At 38.4% G+C, this 19,368-nt stretch overlaps 1 protein-coding gene across 3 annotated transcripts in view; it reads left to right on the plus strand.

Annotated features, from left to right (window-relative positions):
* Nucleotides 1-18,579, plus strand: part of tmtc3 (transmembrane O-mannosyltransferase targeting cadherins 3) — a 34,694-nt gene extending 16,115 nt beyond the window's left edge. For all 3 annotated transcript variants that reach the window (XM_042496916.1, XM_042496918.1, XM_042496917.1), the window contains exons 7-14: nt 2,600-2,852; nt 7,868-8,016; nt 8,384-8,504; nt 8,734-8,845; nt 10,558-10,661; nt 11,124-11,293; nt 12,366-12,592; nt 15,057-18,579. In XM_042496916.1, coding sequence (XP_042352850.1) covers nt 2,600-2,852; nt 7,868-8,016; nt 8,384-8,504; nt 8,734-8,845; nt 10,558-10,661; nt 11,124-11,293; nt 12,366-12,592; nt 15,057-15,934 — 2,014 coding nt within the window. In that variant the 3' untranslated portion in view covers nt 15,935-18,579. The remainder of the gene's footprint in view (nt 1-2,599; nt 2,853-7,867; nt 8,017-8,383; nt 8,505-8,733; nt 8,846-10,557; nt 10,662-11,123; nt 11,294-12,365; nt 12,593-15,056) is intronic.
* Nucleotides 18,580-19,368: the final 789 nt, after the last annotated feature.

The following is a 19,368-nucleotide window of genomic DNA, read 5'->3' on the forward strand; positions in this document are numbered from 1 at the left end:
CACATTAAAAACACTCTCCAAAACAGATGGAGCCGATGAGTTAAACCATAAAAAAATACTATAAACAGGTTTCACATTTAAAAAATCTGTTTATTCTGACAGTGCTCGTCGCGGAGGGGCTGACGGGAGAGCCAGTGTTTGGTTTGTCCGTTCTGAGCTACCGTAAAAACCTGCCGGTGCAACATGATAATCTCTGTAGACAAGGACCCGCTCCCTGTGTAGTTATAAATGGCTCAAAAGGGGTCATGTTAAGGTAACAAAAGCACAAGTACTCATTTGCTGGTGATTATATACTACAGAAAACATACTCATGGTATTATATTTAATTTCTTCCAGTATATTCATCTGAATCCTAAATACTGAATCTTTAATTAAACAAAGAGAGGAAAATCAGTGTGTGCCTGCAGCTTAGATTCTGTGCACAGTATCTCTTCAGTATCAGCAAAATAGAGGCATAGCTGCTACAAGTAATAATTCAGAGGGAGAAATCTTTTATATTTAGATTAAGGATGTGACCAGTAAGAACACTAAACCAGCGATGAATGGTAATAGTTCAAGTGTTGATTGAGTGTAATCTATTTTAAAATTGTCTGCACAGGATTCTGCACAGACTCAACCTAATGGCATTTGATAGTGGAGATAAAATTCAGACAATTAGCACGATCGGCTAATCCTCTAGCCGTAATCCTAAAGATGTCTCCAGATTGTCTGCAGGAACTTCTGTGTTCAAGTCATAACAATACTGCACATTGAGATTATCTCCATCACAGTTGGGATTAGTTGCCTTAACAGGTGGTCTCGTAGTTCAAATTTCCTACTGTACCAGAGCAGTTTAGATACCGGCTGGATATGCATACCTTGGACACCAAAGAGAGACAGATCTTAAGTTGAGGATATGGGGGTCTCACTGGCTCTTGAATAGACAAAACATGTTCATAGTGATAAATAATAATTTACATTTTAAAGGGTTATCTTATGTCACTTACATTACAAATTTACTACACAGTCATGCACTCCAGGTATCTCATTATTCAATTGAAAATTCCAATGAAATTTTCTTAGCACTCATCTTCTCAGAGTAATATTAGGCCCTTTTTATTTTAGATGGCCACTTGGACTTTCAGTTAGCATTGGAATAAAAAGTGTTGTTGGATTTATGATCATCAAAGTAGTGTCCTGAGAATCTCAGGTTGAAGTTGAGTAAAATTAATAGTGCAAACAAAACTAACTCCCATCTAGATTTTGTTTAGTGTTGTTCAGTTAATGCTTTTCATATTTATTTAGGTATTTATCACTTTGAGTTTGATATTCAGTGATTGAGATTTTTCTTTTTTTTTTTTTTTTTGAAGCATTTATTACTTTGAGTTTGATATTAAATTCAACAGTTATCCAGTTGCTGGATAAATTCAAAGACTGTTCATATCTGAAACTGTCATTTCTTTTCCACGATTTAGCGTCTGTCTGCTTTTTTCTGTTCTAAACTATTGTTATTTTATCAGCCTTTAAAGATCCACCAGCGGTTAACCTCTATCCTGTACCACATTAAATGACAAAATTTTATATAGCAAGATTAAATAACATCTTTGTTCTGAATGTGAACATCTATAAAAAGCATCTACATTGTATATCACATGCTGTGTGCTTTGCTGTCTCTCAACTCTGTTGCTGTACTAATTTTTTAGATATTGATTTCGGCAGATGGATATATTGTAGCCTTATATCTTATTTAGATATCGGTTTTATAGATCTAGATAGTTATAGTAGATGAGATACAAATACTGCATTTCAAGGTGTAGAAAACAAAAATCAGTGTATTTGGGTACATACTCATCATAGCTCAGCCTTCTTTTTTTACTATGATTGATGGAAAAGAAGCTCACAACTCAGATAAAGATAAAGATACTTTAAACAAAATCAACTTGACATGCAGTATTTTATGGGATATGATGAAGGGTGCATGTTCTCTTGACTAAGATGGGTGATTGTTCTCTTGACAGCTGAGGCTGTGCAAAAGATAAAGAACCTGAAGAAGATGAATTGTGCTACATTTGATTTATGATAGACCTGTGTTTTTATTTTCAAACATTACCATCAATCATAAAAAAATGAATCATTTTTTACTCAAATTCCACTGCTATTTAATATCCGTGCTCCGTCATTGGTTAGCTATATGGTATTTATTTTTTAACACAGGTATTTTATCTCTCTAATAAGACATTTTTCTTCACGGCTTTCCAGGCATTAAAAGGCAAACAGAGGTGTAAATCCCAAGTCTTATCCAAATGAAATTCTGAGGTTTAAAATAACAAGTTTTGTGCGAAGGTGTCAATATATGCTGACATGCCCTTTCCTGACACTTTGTATTTAAGCTCTTCTTTGCCTCCTTGAACCCATACTCCTAACCACATTTAACTTGTGATCTTTTTAGTTTTGCTCAGTATACATGACCTCAAATTCCTCAAGCAAAAGTGTTTCCTTGCATATATTCTAATGCATTCTGTGGAAAAAAAAGTGCTCCATGGGCACACCATGCTCCATGGCATGTTTGGTCAGGCTTTACTGGTCAGTTTAACTTTTCTTCTTGGTCCTCTCTTTCTAGATTTGATAACCCTGCAGCAGTCAGCCCCACTCCCGCTAGACAACTCACTTTCAACTACCTACTTCCTGTGAATGCATGGCTTCTGCTGAATCCATCTGAGCTCTGCTGTGACTGGACTATGGGAACCATCCCTCTGGTGGAGTCACTTCTAGACCTGCGAAACCTGGCCACCCTTGTGTTCTACACTTTTCTGGGCCTGCTAGCTTACCACAGCCTGCGTTACAGACACAGCTCTGCAAAGACTGTCATCATGGTGAGAAGATGCTTATCCAGATTATTCAAATAAACTGCTTTGTTTGTTAGTATTAGGACTGCCTCCTACAATTCGACGATTCGAATAATCAGTCGAGACCCCTCAGTCAACTGAGATTCCTTCAAATCAAGCAGTCTTTTTTTTGTATTGTCAGTCAGTGTTCTTCTGGGGACGTCCCTCTGTCCCGAGATATAGCTGCAGACTGAGTGCTCCTCACTTTCATGCTTCTCTGCTGAGCTCAATAAAATGGAAGGAGTCTTTGCCTGTATCAAGTGGCAGCCTCCGAGGCTGAAAAATTAAGCCAGTGCTTAAGTGCTAAAAACTGAAATTCATCGAATGGCCACTTGAGGCTTGCTCCAAAACAGAGTCAGTCCCCGAGACCCTCATGTTAAAATGCCCAACTTTACAGCTGAAATAAACATGCTTACAGCCTGGCACAAACAAACAGTTTTGGTCTCTATAGCTAATTTCAGCATTCATGACAACTGTACAGGGGGTGAATTTTTTTAGAATTCACCCTCTCAACCAAATGCCGAACAGCCCTACCATAACCAGCCCTAATGCCGAACTGGAGGCTTTAAAACAGCAGATAACAAACCAATGGTTTTATCACTGTGGCTTTGTCCATTATTTACACAGTTTATGGTGTGAATGCGTGTTTGTCCTACAGTTTTCTCGACAACTATTCATTTGATTGACTTCACAGCTGGCAGGTTTATTGCTGACAACCCATGGGAGTGCAGCATACAGTGCAAGCTCTTGAGATTTACGGGATACATTTATTAGTAGTGCTTTATGTACACACTGTGTAATGTATTGGAGAGGACCCCTATCAACTGTTACACCACCGAGCAGCATGCTAGGCACAGCTCACTCTCCGTCACTCCCTTCAGCTTATTCAACAACAAATTGAAAGAAACCTGGAGATGTAACATTGTAGCAATCTCAACCAATTTGAGTATCACAGATATAACTTTCAGAATGAACACGTTTGTTCCGGTAGCCTGGCCCGAAATAGCTAGATATTGGCAAATGAACGTATTCCTGAGTGTTGCTTGGGGACGCAACGATATCATAGCAGATGTATTGCTCAGGACCAAATAAAGTGCAGTGTCAAGTGGGAAGTAACTTCCCAGCTCTTGAGAAACAGGCAGGCACCAATGCCAGAGGCCAAGTTTATGCTTTGTTACTAACAGGCTTGTTTTGAAATATTTCTCTATTACAGAGAAGCAGTCATTGGCAATTAAAATCTTTAGTCTCAGGCTACAACAGTTCCAGTAAAGAAAAGGATTTTTTCTTGGGATGGGTATCTGTACTTGATATCTTTAAGGTATCAACTGAAATAACCCAGTATCAAGTACTATTGAAATTTCTCTAGTCAAACATTACCTGCATTTAATCTTTTTTTTGTACGCAGATCTAAAAAAAATGACTGTTGGTATGTTTTTGCTGCAAGCGGCCTTCGATTAAATGTGACGTGTGTTTGGCTCACTACTGCAGCAGCTATAACCATTACAGTCTGTGGTAAAGATGAGCGCAATGTATTTTACAGACTTGGCTGTTCAGCAAGCTGAGACAGCACCACAACATTCAAAAGTATTCTATACTACACCCCTGTGGCATCTGCACGCATTTTATGCAACTGAATGCTTGTAATTGCATGATGGGTATTGAATCATCAGTTTAAGTACTCTATAGGTATTAGTATTACTTAGGAGTTCCCTTAACAATACCTGACCCAAAAGATCACGCAAGTAAAAACAAAATGAGAAACACAACAGTTTGTCGCTGGGGTAATTGGGATCCTCTTGGCTGTCGTCTTAAATCGGTGGGTATAGGGTTAGTTATAGAGGCCAACTATAGATGACTGCTCTGTGTGGAGCATTATTATAACACATTTTAGTGTCTGTGATCAGTAAATATGATCTTACATGTTTTCTTATTCACTTTGAACTACTCATATTTAGTTGAATAGCTTCATTATATGTTATTAGTCCAGAAAGGGCTACTTTTATTTTCAGAAATAATAAACTGGGGCCATTTAAAGGCAATAAACTGGTTTTAACCAAATTCTCAGCTAAAGTGGTTCCTTGTGCTCATCAGCCACTTTAGTTCCACAGAAAATCCAGATAATTATACTTTATCCTCAAAGTCATTGAATTCTCAACTGGAACATTTTTGCTGATGCTAAACTTGTTGACATTTACTTGCTAGAGACTTTTTTTTTCTATAGTCTGAATTTTAGTACCATTGTTGAAGATATTTGTTCTTCACCATCTAGTTTTTATTGATTGAACTTAATTCTTTTGACATAAGCTACATCGTTGAAGCACTAACTGTGGCAAAATCCAGATTGCAGAACATTCTTGACAGCTTTATCAATAAAACAAATCTAATAAGATATTTTTTATTACTTAGCAACCTGAAAAAAATAAAATGACAAAAATAGGCAATATATCAGTCAGCAGAATAATGAGAAATAAAAGATAAGTTCTCACTCGAGCGAATGTTGATTGTTCATTGTTGCACACAGAAACAAATTAGCATTTGTTGTGCAACAAGCCCATCTCTCTCCTACTTTAAGGTCAGTAAACTTCCTAACAGTATTTCTCTTATTCATTTTTAGAAAAAGGCACAAGAAGTCAACACAAAATAAACTGAGTTACGATCTTTGCGGTGTTTACTCTGGTTTGCTTAGAGCCTTTTAAAAATGTTGCATAACAATATCAAACCACATCACCCTACTTTGCTTTACTGCAAGGCTGCCAGCTGTCTCACACAGAGCATGAGACACATTGAATGGTTTTAGATAACAGTTGTCCACTGAGGAGGCCTGTTCTGGATTGCCCTTTCCTAGCCGTGGTGACTGTTGGCTGTACAAGAGTGCTACAGCTAATGATTATTTTCCTCAGCAACTTATCTGCTGGATATTTTCATGATTAATCCTTTAATTATTTAGTCTTTAAAAAGGTAAAATGTGTCATTATAATTTCCTGAGCCCAAATTAACATCTACGCATTGGTTCTTTTGTCCGACCAACAAGTAAAAACCTGTTTTGTTTGTTTGCTCTTGTTTTTTTACAGTACTATTGATATAGAAGACAAGGGCTGCAACTGTATAAGATTTTCACTGTATGATCACAGTCTCAGAAAATATTGCGATATCACGGTATTACAGAATTAGTATTATCATCAGTTACAATGACCCACAAAGGAGTGAAAACAGAAGGTTTTTCATTCGGTTGAGCAAACATTTTATTACTATAATGTAAAGTTAAAACCATTTACTTTTAATGGAAGTGTGTGTAAAAAATCTCCCGTTTGAAAATAACAAAAATGAAGGTGAGATTCTCCATCCAGTCAAATTTTTTCAATACCGCAGATAAGGAAATGTATGCGTTAACATTCAATTTTTGTATTACAGTATACTTTGAAAGCTGTATACAGCTGCAACTCTGTAGAGGACTTGAGAAAACCAGCAAACAGTCGCATTTTAACATTTTGGCTCAGGTGATTTTTTTCCCCCTAAAAGTTACTTAAATGAAAAACTGATTTTCAAAATTTCAGCCCTACTCCACACATACTGTTGCTGGCATGTAAACGAGTTACAAACTTCTTAAAATCGCCTTCATCTTGGCATACACTGCAGTACGTACTCTGTTAAACAATTTTATGTGACACAATAAGGCATTTATTTTTGTGACTTGCTCAATCTTATTGCTTGTGAAGACACGGGAGATTAGCAATAATGAAAGATAAACGTGGACAGTTCTTTTCATAGATGTTAGTTTTGCTAAAGTAAATGCAGATTTATAGGTTTTAATAATGGGAATCAATAATACTAAAAACATCTTTCAAAAGTCAACAAAGCAAATAAAAACTAATGAGGCCATAAGTCTCTACACTACATTTTAATGACTTTTAGTAGGATTTTATGGACGGACTCTCCATCAGAATAAGAGATGTGATTTCCAGGCACTGCAATTGAAAATAAAGAAGTTAAACCTGATGGGTTTAATTTGAGTTGCATTCAGTTGATTATTGCAGAGAAATTTGTCCTGTGCTATTAAATCATGCCACCTGTCATGGAGCAGTAAACTATTTCGTTGGGGTGTAAGAAAACAGAACCAACATTTGGCTCAATATATATTCTAGAAATACAAGTAATAAGATACCAAGGCATATATTATAATAAATATGAAAACAGATTATTTTTAGCACTCTTCGCTTCCCCTGGCAGTATCCCATATATCAACCATGTAACTCCCACAGCATTCTATTTAATAACCATATAACTGCATTAGTCATGGATTGCTATTTCTTTTGATTGCACTGATGCTATATATAAAAACTGACTAAACCCCAGGCTCCAGCCTGTGCAGAGGTATGAAAAACCTGCAGTGTCATATCTCTTGGCTTTAGCTCATTTCACACACGATGAGATGGTTAGATTTTAGCCTGCCTGTTGCCACCTCTCATATCTGATTAACCACTGTAACATCAGCTTGTTTTGCGTGGAGACTCTTACTGCAGTTTACCTTTTTAGAAGCTGAATCTTTGACTGCAACTCGTGGTTATTTTCATTATTGACTAAAAAACCAAACAAAAAAAGTCAATAATCATTTCTGAAAGGCCAAGGTGACATCTTGAAATGGCTTTTGTCCTATCAACAGACTAAAGAAAACAACAACACACAATTATCTAGTCCACTGTCAGATGACAGAGAGTAGTGGCATATCCTCACATTTGAGAAACTGGAATCAAAACTGTTTCTGTTGGAAAATGTACTGAAATTGTTAATTAAATTCTCAAAATAGCTGTCAACTGATAATCTGTCAATCAACAATTTGATCAGTTAACCAAATGTGCCAGCTGTAGTGGAATCATTTAAATTTTTTCTACATGTTTTTGACAGTTGAAGTACGATCTCTGAACTTCACTATGTAGTTAAAATTAAGTGCACGTTAATAATTCGTTGCATACAGACTGAAATAAGTTCTTGTCTTTCTCCTTCAGGCCCTGTCTTTGATCGTCCTGCCTTTTATTCCTGCGTCCAACCTCTTCTTCCCTGTGGGTTTTGTTGTGGCAGAACGGGTACTTTATGTACCCAGCATGGGATTCTGTGTCCTTGTGGCGCATGGATTCAAGATTGTCTCACATAAAGGGTGAGTGCTCTTCCCACAGAAACAGAATGAATAAAACGGACATTAACCTGTTTGCTGTGGTTATTTGACTAGCACAAAAGAAAATGGTGATTGTTGTTAGTTCTTATGGTGACAACACACATCAATGGGGCCTTAAAGTGTATCAGACAAACTAGTTTCCTGAATCAACTGAAAAATACAATGATACACCAATCCAAGTTTCACTCTGCCACTGCTCAAAGACTAACAGCTGAATTGCCTTGTTAACTCACCATAACATGCACTTCATTCGAACTCAAAAGAAACAAAATAAAACTCACCAAACCATGTTGTGTTATTGTATTACCTAACCAGTATAATTTGAAACTGTTTATATCTTCCTTTGTAGACACTTGAAGAAAGTTTCCTGGTTGATCATTGGAGTTCTTTTAACAACACATGCAGTGAAAACCTTCAACAGGAATTGGGACTGGGAGTCAGAATATACTCTGTTCACCTCAGCCCTGAAGGTAAGACTGACTGACAATTAGGCGCCGTTTCTAGACTATCCTTGTCCACCTTGCCAGTATATCTTGGCTGTTTTTCAACATTAGAACAAATCTTTGATCAGCTTGTGTTAAAAGGCCTGATTAAACTGTCAAAAGATTACAAATGATGAATCAGTCTTTAACAACTCAAAACAAGTCGTTTACAAGGCAAAATAAGCTTATTTACATGTTTCTTCAATTGCTGCTTCAGGTTAACAAGAACAATGCCAAGTTGTGGAACAATGTTGGCCATGCTCTAGAGAACCAAAACAGTTATGCAAGGGCTCTGCGGTATTTTCTCCAGGCCACTCGCGTCCAGCCAGGTAAGGAACATAAATCAGCCATTTGTAAATCATTAGGATATTTTGACATTGGGGAGAGATATCACACGTAATGACAAAAAAATCTGCCGGGGCTTGTCCAAATATGTCTTAACTGAGTACGAGAGGATATTGTGAGATCTTTCATGTTGTAAATTTATCACCTGTGACACAATAAGATTTTCACTGTCAGCTGATAAACTGCACTACCAGCTCTTTGAAGATAAATGCAGACCAGATGATCAGACGAGGGCTAGACAAAACAAGACCTACCATACAATAGCCCTGTGCCAAAAGACTCATTTAGTGAACCTTTTTTAAGACTTTCAGATGTGCTGATTTAACTCAGTGTTAAAGTGTTGAGTTGTTCAGCAGATACCCTTTCAAGAGCTTCTCTTTTTTTCCAGTCTTTCTTTCAGTGAGGTGTGGTTGTTTTTGCCAGTGTGGTTTTCCTGCTGTAGCTTTGTGTCTTATTTTTTTAATGCATGCTGCAACAACTGTCACTTACATTTACATATTCAGTTAAATGGGTGAGATGAAAAAAAACATGAGGAAGTGCACAGAGATAAAAGGTTTCCAGGTAGTTACTGCCCACATTGTTGCTGCAGAAGTCGCAAACAAAATACAGTACTATTATAATTGCTAAACAAGGGGCTTGGCCTCTTGTCCGTGAGTATATGCACACTTTATGCACGGTTATGTGGTTGGCGGGTGTAGTTCAGTAAAAAGAAAATAATTCCCCGATTAAACTGCTCTCAACAAGGTCTGTGGATTATCTTCAGACACTGGGTCACGATATCTGGTAAGAGACAATGCTGTTCTGTTTTTCAAATTCTTGGCGCTTTGCGGGGCTAGCTGGTTGTCATGTGGTTCCATTATATTCGATACTAAGCAGGCATCTCTACAGCTGATATCTCCAACACTCATTGCAAACAAGCCTAAACAATCTAGATTGATAAATAGTACAACAGGTAACAGCTAGAGCATGTATTTTTGATTTTATGGTGAACTGCCCCTTTAAGTCTTTGATGCCTTGTGAATCTCACTGTATAAAGGGTGGCTGTGTTCATATATTTGTCTTGGATTGTCATTTCATTTTCCAGTAACTTCCCTCTTCACTTGGCCACCCTGTTGTTTGATGAGTCCATTAATCATACTCCAATAACTGAGACTGCATTCACCTCAAGAATTTATACTAAACTAATATTTAATATTTATACATTAGATGTCCTGTTAGAGAAAGTGAGGCCTCTCCCAGCATTTCTGTTTTGCTTCATTGCTTAGTTTTCAGGAAGCCCGTCATCAGCTGAGACATCAACGGTTTTGCCGGTTCACCACCCAAGAGTGTTTCCCCAAGATTAACACTGTAAACACATTAACCCGATGAGGATTTCCTGCTATGCTAATCATCAAGCATCAACTCTGCTTGCCCTGACTGACCCTTTTCAATGTTTCACTTGTCCTACTGGTTCCCGGAAGCAGTTATTTTGCTCCCTCTCAAAACATAGTTGCATTTAGGTGTTATTTCTCATTATGTATAATTAACATTAGTTCAGTTTATTTGTGGAAACAAAGTAAAGTGGGAGAAACGTGTCAAAATACATGGGAAACAAACAGGGTCAGTTTACGAAAATGGACTTTAAAAAAACACTGACTTCTGCATATTTCAGCCTGTAGTTATTTTTTTTCTTATTCTCCATACAATGTTTCCACAGATGACATTGGTGCTCACATGAATGTTGGAAGAACCTACAAGAACTTGAACAAGTCCAAAGAGGCAGAAGATGCTTACTTGGTTGCCAAATCTCTCATGCCTCAGGTATCTCATCATGTCAAAGACAGAGCACAAATGTCTGCAGCAAGTTGCATAAAGCAAATTGCATAGTGCTAAGTAAAAGTTCAAACAAAAAAACACTTCTTCATTCACCAGTCAGGCTAAGCCAAACCACTTGGATCATCTCCATGCATATCTTTTACTGCGTCCTACCCACTTGTTATTCATTTTAGACCAAATGGCATCACATGATGGACTCGGAAGTTTTAGTTATATGGTTTAGCCACTATGTCAAATTGGCTTCAAAGCCCAGCTCTGTTCCTGGGGGCTTGGGCACATCAGGAAGTTAGCACCCAAAAATATTGTCAACATTACAATCTAATCTGGTTGAATTGTCAGAGGAGACAGACAAAGTGTGTCTATTTTGTAATACTTTGTTCAGGAACTGTGTATTCAAACATGTTGTGATTGACCTTACTCGCTGACTTCTTTGTGATGGCTCATCAGGTAATTCCTGGTAAGAAATATGCCACACGTGTGGCCCCTAACCACCTGAACGTTTACATAAACCTGGCCAATCTGATCCGGGCCAACGAATCGAGGCTGGAGGAGGCTGACCAGCTCTACCGACAAGCAATCAGCATGAGACCAGACTTCAAACAGGCCTACATCAGCAGGCAAGATTTTTTACTTTGGACCTATCCATGTCAATCTTTGAGCATGATTTAGCAGACTTCATCACTACTCATAACTTAATGGTACAACTTAATGTCAATTTGGACAGGAGTTTTATTCTTTTTTTCCTTAAATAAAATGTGTATAACATAATTGTTCGCTTCCTATTTACTGTTTTTTAGCAAACAGTTCCTCTGGAATAAAATCCAAAGTTTAACAGTAGCTAGAAGTACACAAGAATGCAGCTCCATCTGAAACTGACCAGCAATGATGTGATTGATTTTCTTCCATAATAATCTGCATATTCGTTAAGTGACATCTACAGTTTGGAGGAAAAGCGTTCCAAAATACCAAATGATTAGTCCAAAACCCTGGACACAGCACACACATTCTTGAATTTTAATTCAATACACTCTTTTTTCCTGCTCTGCAATGAAGGCCTGTAGTAACTGCCACAATGTTTCTAGACTCTCTATTCTATTTATCACCTGCACCTCAAACTACTACCTCGCAAATGTATGCCTCCGTAAACCCAACAAAGGGCAACAGTTTGCATCCATGTCTTTGAAAACATGGATGCTTGACACACATCCACCAGAAAAGTGTTTTCGTAGAACATTATGTCACAGTGAGGTGGACGATTGACCTTTTGTATATAAAAAGTCATTATTTCTTCATTTTACCCTGTGTATGAATTATGGCCAATGGCCAAATATGTTTTGTGAGGTCACATTGACCTTTAAATTTGATCACTAAATTATAATCAATTCAGTCTTGAGTCCAAATGGACATGTGTACCAAATCTGATTTAATTCCCCCAAGGTGTTTTGGGGATAATGTGCTTATGAGAATGTGACAGAAGGACGAATGGACGGACAGACGGACAACCCCAGGCAGAGGCACAAAAATCTGCTTCCATTACTTGTCTGGCCTTCCTAGTATTAAGTGAAAGTGGACTTTGATTGCCACAGAAAAAAAATTATATACTGAGCATTTTACACACTTTATTTTACCACACCTTGATTACTGATTTCTTTTTGTGTGCTTTTATTTAATGAATTTTATTTGTCTCAGAGGGGAGCTGCTGCTGAAGATGAACAAGCTCACAGAAGCCCGGGATGCCTACCTCCGGGCCTTGGAGCTTGACCGCACCAACGCTGACCTGTGGTACAACCTAGCAATCGTCAACATTGAGATGAAGGACCCATCAGAGGCCCTGAAGAACTTCAACCACGCCCTTGAGCTAAACCCACGCCACAAGCTGGCGCTATTCAACTCAGCACTTCTCATGCAGGAGTCTGGTGAGTGAGCTATGTGAATGGTTTTAACTAATCCTGTCCTTGGCTGGAGAAAAGGTGGGACACTACTTGTTCAAGGCATCTTTCAAAGCAACAGGTAGGAACAAAGGAAATAACCTGATGTTACCTTTAGGGTGTAACCAGGTTCCTTAGAATTGGCCCTTACATTACAATAAATCTGAGCACTGGCGCAGAGTTCGAAGCCAAGTTTCTGTCAAGTCACACTTCATTTGCTCTATCACAATTCACACATTTAATAAGCAGTTATATTTACAGCAAGTTCGACTGGTGGTTTTTTTAGTTTGTGTAAGCTTTTCCACCCATGCTTCTTCTAAATCTTGCTGCGGTGTTTATGCACTCTTTAACCCCAGCACGTCTGCAGCAGGTTTTTCCAGTTTAAACATTTGGACCATTTGGAGCATCTGGACTTTAGAGACACATATGACTACCCACTTGTTGAGGGCACAGAAACTAAGGATGACATGTCTATTTATCTTTTTGTTGGGTGGTTCAAACAAAATTAACAAGGAGTTGAGTCCTCAAGGTAGCAATAGTTCTTGTCAACAGATTGTGTTTTACCTTTCTAGTATGAGCGTTACTGTTACCTGCCAACCTTTGATGTGTCAGCACATGTGTAAAGGTATTCCATTGCTACTCTATCAATCAAGGGCTTTTAACAGTTGATTTGTTCTGCCAAGTGTACCTTTTGAAAATGATTCATAACAAGTGCTAAATAGCATTACACAACAAGCTCATGTTTGCCAAACTCACAGAGCCTGCTTCCTCCACTCTGCAGATTTTTTTTCAACTGATGTGTCACATTCTTTAAATGATTCTCTCTTTTACAGTCTTATAAATGTGTGGATATAAAACATAGCAGAGTCTGTGTAATAAGAGATTTTAAACATGGATCAACAACACAAGTAGAACGTCACTTTCACAATGTGATATGATCGTTGTTACATTTTCACAGCATTCTCCCACAGCTCTTTATTTGTATAGTCCACTGCAGACATGCCGCTTTCTCTCAGATGACAAAGTTCAATCCAGGGTCATTTGACAGTAAGCTACAGCACTACAGCCTTTGTAACCCTAATGGCTAGAAAAAGCTCTTTTAGAAATACCTTTGCAGACAGTCTGAAAGCTTTTTGAATGTTTGGAGCTGGATTCTGTTTCACCAAATTCATCTTACTTTCAATTTTCTGGCTAAAGTGGCCAGGGTAACACAGGTGTTAAAGTGTGCAGCGCTCCAAACATGCCACAAATTCTTTTCTTCACATTTAACATATTCCTTCTTCGGCTGCAGTTTGTGTTCACTTTAATGGATCACAACAACTGCCTTCAGCAATTATGAGGTTAGCCCACTTTTATATACGTTTAAAGATATAGGCTGCAGGACTTTCCTAAAAGACATTACACGACTCATGCAGAAGTAATCCCTCCCAATCATCACTTATGACCGACTGCAAGTGCATGGCAGTGTATTTTTCTGCGAGACTCCTCAGAGACTCTGTCTAAAGTGACTGGGATTGTGTTTATTGCAGCAGTAATGAAAATGAAAATGAAAATGAAAATAGAAACAGCGAATATAAAATGTGGTTCATTAAAATAACATTTACATTTTGCATTGAACTTATTATAGCGTATTTATTTTTAGGAATAATGCATGATTGATATTTTGTAATTAAACTTTAAAAACTAAAAAAGTGCGCTCAGTAGAGTAAAAATCTCCACAAGGCAGTCACCCAGGCAGATCAGGGCCATTCTAGTTTTTTGATTTTGTAATTCCAGCAGAAGCACAACAGCACTATTCATAAGGGTCCAAGAAGTTATTAAAAATATACACGGTGTCTGTTTTTGATAGGGCTGTAGCACATTGCATAAAGCAGATTCATTTCTTCTGTTAACATGAACTGTGTCTGAAATTTAGATACAATATAATTGTGAGGAATAATCTATTTTTTATTATTAAAACAGCCACAAATCTGTGGCCCATGTCATTCTTATCAAGATTTTTCAATAGTATTAAATTTGTCTGTAGGCTAAAGCACAACAAAGTAGGAAATAAGAACAATAAACGCAACTAAAATACACAAAAAGAAACCAGTGACGATATTAAATAGTCAATAAAACGGACTTTTAAAAAAATGTCCATAACTGCAACCACAAGAGATCCTTGAGCATATAATCATGAATGCACACAAAATTTGGGGCTACTTGGTCAAGTAGTTTGCATGAATAGCTGCAGACAGACAGACGCCCACTGACATGACCAAACGCATGATCCCCTTCAGGCTTACACCCGGTGGAGATAAAAATCTTATGTATCCTCTGTAGTACTCCAGAGTACCCCTCAGGTACCCCTCAAAACCATTTTAGAAACACTGCTGTAGACTATATAGTTGAATATTAGGAGTGGATTGCAAAAATAAATGACACCTTGTATTTTGTCTTGTTTTTGTGGCAGGCGAGCCAAAATTCTGGCCTGAAGCCAACCGTCGTTTCCTGATCTATGTGGAGGAGGATCCTGAAGATGCCAACGGCTACTTCAACCTTGGCATGCTGGCCATGGATGCCAATGAAAATGCAGCAGCTGAGCGGTGGATGCGTAAAGCCATTGGTTTGCAAGCTGGGTTCCGTAGTGCACTGTTTAACCTGGCACTGCTTTATTCTCAGTCCAAACGCGAGATGGATGCACTGCCTGTGTTGGACGAGCTGCTGCGTCACCACCCAGAGCACATCAAGGGCCTCATCCTGAAGGGTGACATCCTCATGAACCACAAGAAGGACACACATGGTGCTAAAGCCTGCTTTGAGCGCATTTTGCGCATGGACCCCACCAATGTGCAAGGCAAGCATAACTTGTGCGTGGTCTACTTTGAGGAGCGCGACCTGCCACGTGCCGAGCGCTGCCTGGAGGAAACACTGGCCCTGGCACCAAACGAGGAGTACGTGCGTCGTCACTTGAATATTGTTCGAAGTAAAATGGCAGCCATGAGCGCAGCAGGGCAACCTCTTACTGCGGCAGGTGGAGCCACCATATTGGCTAAGGAGGAAAAGCCGAAGAGAGTTAAAGAGGGAGCGGAGGAAGTTGCTGAGGGTGAGAAGGAAGGGAGGGGTGCTGATGCTGTTGTGAAGGGGGCTGGGGAGGAGAAGAATGAGCGGAAATCCTCTACAGAAAGCCTCGGAGGTGTGGGTGTGGACCAATCAGAATCTTTGGACAGTAGCCAGTCTGACAAGCAGACTAAGGGTAAGTCCACTAAAGAGATTAAAGATATAGAGAAAAAAAGGGCAGCTGCCTTGAAGAGACTAGAGGAGATTGAGCGCATATTAAGTGGTGATTGACACTGTTGTAATTTATAGCTGGACTACTTTTATAGAGCTCTTTAATGCTCCAAAATAAGACTGCATTTTCCCCCCTTGGAAATTGTGTATTCCTAATCAATTGTCATTTTATTCCTTTGATTCATTCACATGTTTGCAGGCTGCTCGGCATGGCCCTGTTGATTTAACACTAATCATGTAAGGAAGGGAAATGTTGATCTGCACATGAAACTCATGTAACAAAGCACAAAGCCAATTTGGGATAATCTATTTAAAGCTTATGGCAGATGTAGTTGCCAGCGTGTGTCTTTCATCTGAATGTGATTTCACATATCGTAGATCTGCAGTAGCTATAAATATTTGTTTTTCTATGTGTAGTCATTGTTTATCACTGGATTTTTTTTTTCACTAAGATGTGACTCACTTGTTATTGTTTTTAAAAACGGATTGATTGTATCTTGGACAATTAAAGGAAATGACGTGTTCCCCAGATATCCTCAAGGCAGGATGATATCTGCAGAGTTCGCGCCTCAAAATAACCCAAACCACACAAACAGCAAAATAACCCTCCACTCTACATCAACAGCAGGCTCACACATCTTCTAATCTTTATTGATCTCGCTCAGCACTTCCTGACACTACATCATCAGCCTCTGTGCTAAAAGCTGCCTTCACCTCGAAATTTCATTGTGATCCCATCTAAACACCATTATTTCACTCCCTTTGTCACATTAGCTCCTCTTATCTTAGCGCCTGTCTCCCATTCTTTAGACACAGCAACCCCAGATGATTGTTTTCCCTATTTTATTTTTTTTTTACCATTCACATTGCTTTGACCACGCCATTTTATGTGATGGTCAACAATAATGCACACGTGTTCCCAGCATCAGGCTTCATCATGTGTTACTCATTTTCAAGTTCCTCCCACTCTACAAGGAGAGTATTCACAGCACATCTGCAAATAAACAGCTCACTTTATTGATGCAGCTCCAAAGCCATGTTGTTTTAGCTCACTGGCACTAAAATAACATTTGGATGTTTGAAGTAGCCTTTGTATTGACTCTATTCAGCATTAACACTCGTGATCACTTGCAATAAAAAGTTCTTACAACCATCATCTAAGACAGCAGTGGGTGAGCAGTCAAAATCAGGCTATAAAATAATGGACACAGCCAATGTGAAACTCCCCATTGGTGTGTGGACTCCCATTTTGAAGCCTTGAATTTGCCATTTAGTTAATTCTGAATTTAAATTCATTATTTGCTATTGTCAGACAATGACATTTAAAGTGACTCCAACAGTTTAACTGCCAGTGACGGGCTTATAGATGCACTAGCAAAGTGTTGAAAAAAGTTAAGCGTCTAGAATAATTTCAAAATTTACAGATGCCAGATATGCCAAAGAAAACTGGCTTATCACAAATCTACGAGCTTGGCAAATCACCTGAAAAACTGCATCTGCAGCTTAGCCACCTTGCAAAGTATTTTTTTTTTTTTTGATTATTATGGCTAATGTTACTGTGACCTACATGCTAACAAAGGGGCAGGAACACATAATGAAGCCCCTTCCAAGCTACAGTTAATCACAAAAAAATCTTGACAAAACCTTTTGGGACACCATTAGCCAATACTGTGTCAATCAGGGGTTATGCCATGGATACTTTACTCAACCAACATTGTCGCTGTGGTAGTAACTTTTAAACAGACGGCACTCACCTGTCACTCAAAGCAGCAGCACCTTTAAGTATGCATAATTTTAAGCCTTAATAACATTTAAACAGGTGAGCTATAAGAAAATTGCCTCTTGTACATGTTTATTTCTGCTGTAAAGTTGGACATTTTAACATGAGGGTCTAAAGGGATTGGCTTACTCTTTGAGCACGCCTTAGGTGGCCAGTCAAGAACCTGCAGTTTTTGGAACTTCGATGTTGACTTCCTTTTAAACCCCAGAGGTTGCCACTGGATATAAACTCAAAAAATATCAACAATGTCCAATGAATCACACTCACTGCAAAGCAAGTTAAGTTCAAATTATTCTCCCTTGCAAGCTGATGTTAATGTCCTCACAGTACCCACAGTGTTCCTGATTTTACTTCACAGTGCAATAATTTGTTTCAGTACGACGACCCCCTGCTCAGTGCAATTCGAAATAGTGGAATGACAGGAAAGAAGAGTGATCACTGTAAGATAGCAGCACTGTGGTGGTACTAAGGAGCCTTGCTATGCATTGACTTTGTTTAGCCCTGAAATTCTATGTACATATATTTACAGTGTTCTTGTATCCAGTGTTATTTATTATATGTTATTATGCACTGCAAATGCTGTAGATGTTTTTGTTTACCACTTACAGTATGCTTTAAATTCATGGTGCATTATTTGTCTTTATTAATTTTCATTATGCCACTTGTAAAACCTTTCATAAATGTTTTTCACTTTTAAACAACAGAGCCATGTCAGTGTTAAACATGTATGAAATTTATTTAGCCAACTGTCCGCCCCAAAAAATAGGTACAGCTTTGAATGAGAAAACATCTCGTTTGCAACATTTTCTGTTTCACCTCATTTTTCTGAGTGGCTGATTTTTGTACAATTTTTTTTTTCTTTTTTTATGCAATAGCCCTGGGTGGTGGGGGTTTAGGTTAATAAATAAAGTCAGATGACAACTCATTGCTTTTGCTCTCCTGTGTCTGTTTGCAATTTTTAAGGTAAAGCCAATGCATGCAGCATCCTAGGTGCAGCATCCCAGGTTGTGAGCTGCAGAAATATATGTGATGAGGGACAAGCATCATGTTCTTTTGTGCATTTCATGGCACAGAAACAGTGTGCCGTCCCTCACAGAATGTCAAGCCCAGGGCCAATCCAATATTAAATCCTAAATTAGGTTCCAATTTGAAATCCAATGTACCAGAAGTATGCTGTTGTTCGTCCCTCTGACCAATTACACTTTGGATGTAATGTAATTTATGAATACAAGGCATAAACACAGCATCTAATGCAACTATCTATCCTTTGGCATCATTTGACTTCCTGCTCTGATTCAGTGTCTGTGGGGAAATGTGCAGAACATTCAAATGTTTTGTTTGTAACAATGTGTCAACTAGGATTTTTGACAATAGAGAAAGCTGGAGGTGTATACGGAGTAAAGATCTGCTCGAGGATATAGTTTTAAAGCGTCAGTTCACCCAAATTATATAAAAAGAAACAACATTTTCTTATTACCTCTGGGGTATTTAGCTATGTCGTTGATTTGATTTAGCCAGGTTTTGAGTTTTCTGCTCCCACTTCAATATAATGAAGGTAAATGGAGAAGGGTTGAGGCCACACACTGGTGTCAAGTTATACTGTGGTATGAAAACTGAGAGCTATCATACCGTTTACATTTGCTTATCTACAGTATTGGAAAAATAGTGCACCTGGATAGAAAGCGCAATATTTTCTCAAACAGTTATCATACAA

The sequence above is a fragment of the Plectropomus leopardus genome, chromosome 11, assembly GCF_008729295.1.
Source record: "Plectropomus leopardus isolate mb chromosome 11, YSFRI_Pleo_2.0, whole genome shotgun sequence".
Taxonomy (NCBI): domain Eukaryota; kingdom Metazoa; phylum Chordata; class Actinopteri; order Perciformes; family Serranidae; genus Plectropomus; species Plectropomus leopardus.